At 44.0% G+C, this 8,598-nt stretch overlaps 1 protein-coding gene across 2 annotated transcripts in view; it reads right to left on the bottom strand.

Moving 5' to 3' along the window:
• Window positions 1-4,064: 4,064 nt before the first annotated feature.
• The window catches only part of CACTIN (cactin, spliceosome C complex subunit), a 41,870-nt gene continuing 37,336 nt past the window's right edge, over window positions 4,065-8,598 (bottom strand). For both annotated transcript variants that reach the window (XM_033956077.1, XM_033956078.1), the window contains exon 11: window positions 4,065-5,685. In XM_033956077.1, coding sequence (XP_033811968.1) covers window positions 5,195-5,685 — 491 coding nt within the window. In that variant the 3' untranslated portion in view covers window positions 4,065-5,194. The remainder of the gene's footprint in view (window positions 5,686-8,598) is intronic.

Below are 8,598 nucleotides of genomic sequence, written 5' to 3'. Positions count from 1 at the left end.
TGGACACAAGGGATGGTGTGTAAGGGGGAGATAGAGATACTGGATAGGAGGGTAGTTGGGAAAAGAAAAGGAGAGATGGTGGACCCTGGGGTGGTGGGGAAGGAGGGAGAGATGCTGGATGAAAGGGTAGTTAAGAAAAGGTGGATCTGTGGATGGAGACGAAAAAAAAGAAAGATGCCAGACCTCCGGAGGAGGGAAGGGAAACGGAAGGGGAGGACAGAGATGGAAGATGGATGGTTAGCAGGGAGAAAGAAGAAAGAAGGAGACCCTGGCAAGCAAGTTATCAGAAGACAACCAGAGCCTGGGACCAACAAGATTTGAATAATGACCAGACAACAAAAGGTAGAAAAACTAATTTTATTTTCCATTTTGTGATTACAATATGTCAGGTTTGAAATGTGTATCCTGCCAGAGCTGGTGTTAGACCGCAAACGTGGGCTAGGATTTAAGAGAGAGAGGAAAAGTGTTTTTTGTTTGTTTATTTTGTTTACACCACAGTGCCAGTGTGGTTAGGAGAAGGCAAAGGGGGTGAAGAGGCCATAAGAGGGGTGAAGAGGCTATAAAATAAACCCACCAGGATGTTTGAAAACCACACCCAATTGGGCAGGAAAATCGAATTGAATCAAATCAAAAAACCAATTCAGTAGGCTCAATTGAATCAAAATTTTTTTTCCTGAATCAGGCAGCACTACTTTCCTCATAGGGAAGTCATCTCATCCCCTTTATCAAACTCATCACTCTTCTCTGTACCTTTTCTAATTCTGCTAAATCTTTTTTAGATGTGGTAACCAGAATTGCATACGATATTTGAGGTGTGGCTACACCATGGAATGATACAAGGGCATTATAACACTCATCTTTTTGTTTTACTTTGTTTACTTTAGTTAATTAGTATATGTTCTATTTTATGTATAAATCTGTATTAAGTTATTTGAACTTTAGTCTGAAACAATTTTGCAGCTCTCAAGAACCGAATCACATCAGGAGAAGCCAAATGCTTACCATACTAGAGACTGCAAAAGGAAGACAAAGCGGCAATCTGCACCAGAAGGGAGGACCAGGCAAGGCCCTGCTGCAGGCCATCCTGCAGAACCTTCAGGATGTGAGGCAAAGCAGGTTGAAGGGGAACCATGCTACATGCGGAACACCACTCTTCAAAAAGACGCCAAAAATGGACATAAGCCCGAGAGGTGGAAATTCTCAGAGACCCTAAGAGAGTGGAGATCACCTTATCCGAATATCCCTTCTTCTTTAGATGAGCACTTTCAAGAGCCAAGATATAAGACAAAAGGGACCCGGATCAAACATTGGAATGGGCCCCCGAGTCAGAAGATCGGTTGAGAGGGGCAGCAGGAGAGGATCTACTAGCAGACAAACCAGCTCCACATATCACAAGCACCTGGCCCAGTCCGGAGCCACCAGAATCATGCTGTCTGTGTGCAGGGCATTCCAAAGAAGAACTTTGCCCACCAGAGGCCACAGAGGAAAGACATACAGCAGGCCGTCTGTCAGCCAAGCTTGCCCCAGAGCATCCAGGCCCTCGGGCTGGCAATCCCTGAGCAGACTGAAGAACCTCGGCGCTTTGGCAATGACACTCGTGGCCACGAGATCCATGATTGGTCGACCCCAGGACTGAACAATCAATTTGACGGCTTCCAGCCTGAGACCCCACTTGCCGGGATACAGCACATGATGACTGAGAAAATCCACCTGGACATTGTCAACGCTGGCAATGTGAAAAGCTGAGATGTCCTGAAGTTGAGCCTCTGCCCATTCCATGAGCAAAGAGGTCAGTTGGCTCTTGGTGCCCCCCCTGACGATTGATATAGGCCACCACTGTGGCATTGTCTGAGAGAACTCAAACTGACTTGCCCTCCAGCAAGGACTAGAATTCCACCAATGCTAGCCGAATGGCTCTGGTTTCCAGAACATTGATCAACCAGCATGCCTCCACCGGTGACCAGCAGCCCTGAGCCGCGCGATCGAGACACTGAGCTCACCAACCGAGGAGACAGGCGTCCATGAGAAGCACTGTCCACTGAGGCTGATCGAGACTCATTCCCTGAACCAGACTGGAAGACTGCAGGCTGCAATGAACTAATCCCTGAAGCAGGACCAGAGAGTTCAGATCGTGAATCTGTGGCGACCACCGCCAAAGAAGCGCATACTGAAGAGGATGCATGCGAGGCCAAGCCCACCAGACCACTTCCAAGCAGGCTGCCATTGACCTCAAGACCTGCAGAAAGCCTTGCGCCAGCAGACATTGGCAATCCATCAGAGAGCGAATCTGCATCTTGAACACCCTGGCCTCCAGAAGGAAAACTCTCTCCAAGTGGGTGTCAAAAAGAATGCTGAGATACTCTAAGCACCGAGACAGAATCAAATGGCTTTTGGACAGGTTGACCACCCAGCCCAGGGACTGCAGAAACTCCACAAGAGAGCTGCACACTATTGATGTACATAATTTGATGTTTATTATGGTTTTTGTGCTTTCATCTTTGTATTTGTTGTCCTTTCATATCGATAAAAAAATTGTTCAACATTAAATGTTCTGAGATTGTAATTTTTAATGGAACTGTTGTTTCTGTTACAAGATAGTATCTTAAAAATTAAAGGGGACAGAGGGAGAGACACTCAGAGGACAGCAAGGAACGGTGGCTTGCAATCCCACTCTGCAAGAACCTATTGGGTGCCAGAGCCTTCAAATGACTGGGTGAAAAGGTGGGTCTTCACTGCTGCCTGGAATTTCCATTACAAGAAGATTCCATATAGAGATGAATTGACAGAATTCCAGGCAGCTGGTGCAATACAACAAAAGGCACCATGTCTAGTGGTGTAAGATATGTTTGCAAGACAGCTGGTCAAATCAGCCAAAATTTCAGGCAAACCAGTAGATGAGCTGGGTGTAGGGACTTATCAGAGAAGACAAGTGTAGAGGAGTACTGCTATTTAGGGCTTTGAGGGTTAATTATAGAAACTTGAATTGGAATCTGTAAAGGATGGGAAGTCAGCACTGGTTGAAAAAGTAGAGGGAAGCATAAGGTTGGATATCAGCATACAGCCTAATAGCTTAATAACAATGTTCTTAACCAAGCTCTGAATGATCCTAGCATAGATCATGTCACAGTAATGGAGCAAACTAATATCTCTCATATACAAAACTATAGCTGGCCAGAAAATTAACAGAAGGGTAAAGAATGACCCTCAGATATCTGAAAAATAAAATGATGTCCTTTAGTCCTGCAGAACCAGTCAGTACGAATCGGTTGTATCCCCTTCCTACCAGCAGATGGAGATAGAGAAATTGGCTTTTCCCAGCAACATCACCAATTTAAGAAGATGTTCAGCCATTCAGGCTACACCAACTTAGTCATATTAATACTAAATTGGTTCCTCTGTAGCCAACAGCAACATTGTCAAGGCAGTGCTGCAATGGTGAGACATAAAAATTGCTGACGTTGATCTAAGCAATCATAAGGATGTCAGCAGCTAACCTTTAAGTTATTTCACTTCTTCCTGGTGCTAGGAAACCCTACTGAAAGTTAGATAAAAACAAAGCAAAGTACAGAAAATTTTAATCTCTCCTCATTCCAAAAATGATCAAAACAGACCTACACTGTATACTATGGAAACACGCCCAAGTCTACTTGATGCTGCTCTTGTCTTAGCCTAGCCAGCATACAGCGTCTTACAAATGCAATATATTAGGCAAAGCTCTACATGTTGAGATATCAGGTTCAACTCCCAGTTCAGAGTTCTACTCCCTGGGCTGCATGCAGGGGGGCATTCATAACCCCAGCCATTGCTCCATGATGCCCCCCTACTGACTAGGTTCAGGATCTATGTTACCATCTTCTGGGAGGACTCTGATAGCTGGGATAGATTGGAAGGGGATAAGAAATATGTAAAAAGGGATAAGGGATAGGGACTTGTATATCGCCTTTTTTTGTAGTTACACAACCACATTCAAAGCGGTTTACATATAGGAACTCAAGCATTTTCCCTTTCTGACCCGGTGGGAAGTGGAGGATTAAGCGACTTGCCCAGGGTCACAAGGAGCAGTGTGGAGTTTGAACCCAGAATCGTAGGCCAGTTTCATATAATCTAGAAGGCCAAAGAAAAAGAAAACAGAAAAGACCCCCCTTCCCCCCGGAATGTGCCACAGCCCAGATGCAAAATCTAATGCGTGGAGGCCTTACTCAGGAAGCAACAATAATATTCAGACTATTAAAAAACAAAGAGATGGCAAAAACAGAGTATGGGGGAGTAAGCCTAGTGGTTAGAGCTGCAGGATAAGAGCCAGTGAGATCAGGGTTCAAATCCCAATAAAATCCTTGAGACCTTGGCAAGTCACTTCACCTTCAATTTGCCTTGGATACAAACTTAAGACTGTGAGGCCTCTAGGGAGAGGGAAATCTCTACCTGAATGTAACTTATCTTGACCACCATTGAAAAGGCCTGAGCTAAATATAAATACAAGCTACACTATTCCAAAGTCCCGAGAGGACATACTATTTAAGCAAAGAGAGTTCAGTGGCAAAAAGATTGATCACTGGGTAAGATTTTGATTACACCCCTTGTCTGGAGTATGACCTAAATCTTCCAGCATAAATGAAAGCTTGAAATACGCCTTTTCAACAGAGACAAAACAGTTCAGACACAGGAGTCAATGCTGTGGGGGGAAAGAGAGGATATAATTAAGTTATAGAAACCTTTGCAAAAACACTATTGGGGGCCAAGACGTATCAGCCATACCCAGGACAAACATCGATTTCCAATGTATGAAAACAGATCAAGGAATGCCGATACAAACAAGTCTGGTCAGTAACTCGAGACTTCAGACATATCTGGGTTTAAAAAGCACTAGAAAAATAATTTTTTGATATGTTAAATACTGTACTCACAATCCCAGAACTTTATACATATTAGCAAATACAAGTGTGAATGATCTAAGTCGTTCAGTATATTGTGCAGGTCGAAATATTTATCAGCATGGGAAATCTCTCTGAGAGGCAATTCAGGCACATCTGAAAAGACAAGAAGGTTCAAAAAGTCTGTAAGGAAACCCAGTGTTAATTCAAAGTTTTGAACCACTCTCAGAGGTGCCAACCCAATCTAGGGCAGAAAATCTGAAGATGAGTCCTTGCTTAGATTAACTGCGTGAATGATATCTTGAACAGACAGTGGGCAGCTCTCATCTCCTGTATCGGTAGCGTTTGAAATGGAACCACAGCTGGAAAATGCCATTGGAGAACTGGCAACGGAAGCCGTGGCGGTGGGAGTACTCCCATTCACGGCTGACAATCTTAAAGGCAATGTCCTCGTAAGGTGGACCAGCATGGAAGCGCAGAATAGCAAAATCTTTGTTATCATGGCAAACCTCCAGGAAGTACTCTGGTGTGGAGCGCTTGTCAATCAGGTCTGGATAGAAGATGTTGAACTTGTAGCCCTGCACAATTTTCGGTGGTGGATTGTCAAAGTCATAGTGGGTCTGGTTGTACTTATTCCACTCAAAGCCCGTGTGGACCCGATTGAAGAAACGAGGCTTCCTGGGTCGGTACTTGTCAGCCCAGAGATAAGCTTTGCTTGTCAAGGGTACTTCCACACTGAACCTTGCCTCATCCCCACCCATGCCTTCCTTGGCTTTGCGAACAAAGATATCTTCAGCACTCTCAATGGCATCGCCTATGGAGAAGAGGCAGAATTAGGGCGACAATGAGATAATGTATGGAGGATAAAAAGGCCCTAAAACATGAAGCAAGAGTTCCTGAACACAATCTCAACCAGTAGTTCCCAACCCTGTCCTGGAGGACCACCAGGCCAGTTGGGTTTTCAGGATAGCCCTAATGAATATGCGTGGAGCAGATCTGCATGCCTGGCACCTCCATTATATGCAGATCTCTCTCATGCATATTCATTAGGGCTATCCTAAAACCTGACTGGCCTGATGGTCCTCCAGGACAGGGTTGGGAACCACTGATCTAAACGATGTCTTTCTAATCTACACCATTAAAAACTCTTCCATCACTCCTGTATTGTATAAACTGTTTTGTTCAGTTTGCTGTTCAAATACTGCCCCTCCCCATTTGTGAGGTCTGTTGTTTGTATTGATTTGTATTGACAATCTATTGTGATGCATTTATGTATGCGTTCTCTGTGCCACTCAATAAAAATGTATTTTTTAAAAAAACCAAAACAACAAAACTCTTCCTACTCAAGATAAGAATGTAAGATGTGCTAAATTAGACCTGACCAAAAGTTCAATGAGCCCAGCATCCTGTGCCCGACAGTAGCCAGTCCAGATCATAAATTCTCGGCAGGATCTCAACAAGTAGATCCATTCCTTCTTTCTTACTCTTAGGGATAAACAGTGGATTTCCCAAATCCACATAGCTAACAGCAATTTATTGACTTTTCCTCCAGGAACTTGTCTAGACCCTTTCTAATCATCTCTCTCGACAACAAATTCCCTTATGGCCAGAAATGTTAACATGCATAGTAGAGAATGTCTCAGGGACAAAGTCTGTCCCCATCCCCGTGGGCTCTGTCCTCATTTGCACAAGCCTCGAACACTTATAATTTTATATTTAAATCTTTTTACTAAAGTATAATGAAGGGACAATATTCTGTACAACTGTTTATAAATCACAAATATGTTTTAACATCATCTGGGAAGTTAACTGGATTGTCTTTCAGATATGGGTGTAGAAGAGAACCTAAACTGTGTAGTGGAAGAACATGAAAATAAATGTCTATTAAATGTTGGAAATATTCCTTGATGCCAGCAACAATGGATGAATCTGCTGAAGTAACAGTAAGATACTTAAGCAGCTGGGCACATGATGGAAGGATATTGCAGATTGTAGGAGTCTGATCAGCAAACAAGATACTTGTTCCTACATCAAAGGCAGACAAGACACTAATGATGTCATTTAACAGTAGGTCATTTAAATCTAAATGCAGCTTCTGCAGTTTTTTGTAATCACTGAATTCAGTTGCCAATTGTCTAAGGAGGGAAAGTGGCAAAGAAGTGGCTCTAAATCAAATGGGGAAAAAACTATTATCGTATTTTTTGTTCTATAGAACGCATCCGACCATAGGATGCACCCCCCTGTAGAGGAGGAAATACCAAGAAAAAAAAAATTCTGCTCAATGTCCTGCCCTGTACCCCATCTGGTGGTATAGTGGTAGGCCGGGACAGGGTACAAGGCAGGTCTAGTGGTAGGCAGTCTTGTGCTCTGCTCTGCCGGAAGAGAGGACAGCCGTCCAGGGAGGGAGGAGCAGGAGTGTGGAAAGCTCCTGCCAATACAGCGCTGGACCAATGGGAGTTATTTAAAAAAAAAAAAAAAGTACTGGGGGTGGGAGGGTGGTATTCGCATCATAAGACACACCCTTATTTTCACCCACTTTTTGGGGGGAAAAAAGTGAAAAGTGCGTCTTATGGAGCGTAAAATGACATATAAATTTATCTTCTGCAGGTCAACAATGATATTCAAAAGAAAGTATTTCAAACTAGCTAGCTTTCAGATCTGCCGAAGTGAAATGTAAGAGAAGAAAAAAGGTCTGCTATAACCTTAGTATTATCCACCACATTTTCAAACAGAACATAAGAGCATCTGGATACTGCTGGAATGTGACTCCCAGGTTGTTGTCCAAGCCTTTGTGACAATACTAACGAGACAGGGAATGCCTATCCAGATGTGATGCTGTTACAGTGGAATGTGCATCATACATCTGTTTTTCTGCTCAGGCATACTCAGCCAATTAGAAGATAAGGAGAAATTAGGTTCTTACCTGCTAATTTACTTTCTTTTAGCTTCTCCAGACCAGTAGAGGTTAACTTTACGAATGGGTATATATCTAATCATGACCAGCAGGTGGAGACTGAAAACAAAACTTTGGGACAGTATATCCTAGCCCCTCCTCTCTATTTCCCTCAGTCTGCCGAATAGCCAAGCAGAACCAAGAACTGGAAAACAACAGAGAGAAAAAACAATACTCCGAAAGGAGTAACAAATAACATACCCAAAATGCTGTTGGAAAATGCAGAGGAGAAATTCCCGAAGGAAGAATGTCCCCACAGCTCGCCAGCTAAGCCAGCCGAGCCACAGCCGCTGTTCTTCAATTCTCCCCGGCCCTAGAAAAATACTAGAATCCGCAGCAAAAACCAAAAACTGCCCGCGCAACAGCCCCAACAACAACAACAACAGACAGGGTGGGGACCTCTACTGGTCTGGAGAAGCTAAAAGAAAGTAAATTAGCAGGTAAGAACCTAATTTCTCCTTCTTTAGCACTCTCCAGACCAGTAGAGGTTAACTTTACGAATGGGACGTACCAAAGCAGTCCCTCTCACGGGCGGGACCCCCGAAGGGCCGATACCAGTACACGCTCACCGAACACCGCGTCCCGACGCGCCTGCACATCAACCCGATAATGACGAACAAAGGAATGCAAGGAGGACCAAACCGCAGCCTTACAAATATCCACTGGAGGCACGAGCGACGACTCAGCCTAAGAAGCCGCCTGACCCCGAGTGGAATGAGCCTTGAGAAACTCCGGAACAGGCTGCTGTTTCAGAAGATAAGCGGAAGCAATCGT

This window comes from Geotrypetes seraphini, chromosome 8 (genome assembly GCF_902459505.1).
Source record: "Geotrypetes seraphini chromosome 8, aGeoSer1.1, whole genome shotgun sequence".
Taxonomy (NCBI): Eukaryota; Metazoa; Chordata; class Amphibia; order Gymnophiona; family Dermophiidae; genus Geotrypetes; species Geotrypetes seraphini.
Note: the sequence above shows the minus strand (reverse complement) of the source record. Positions and strands in the feature narration are given on the sequence as shown.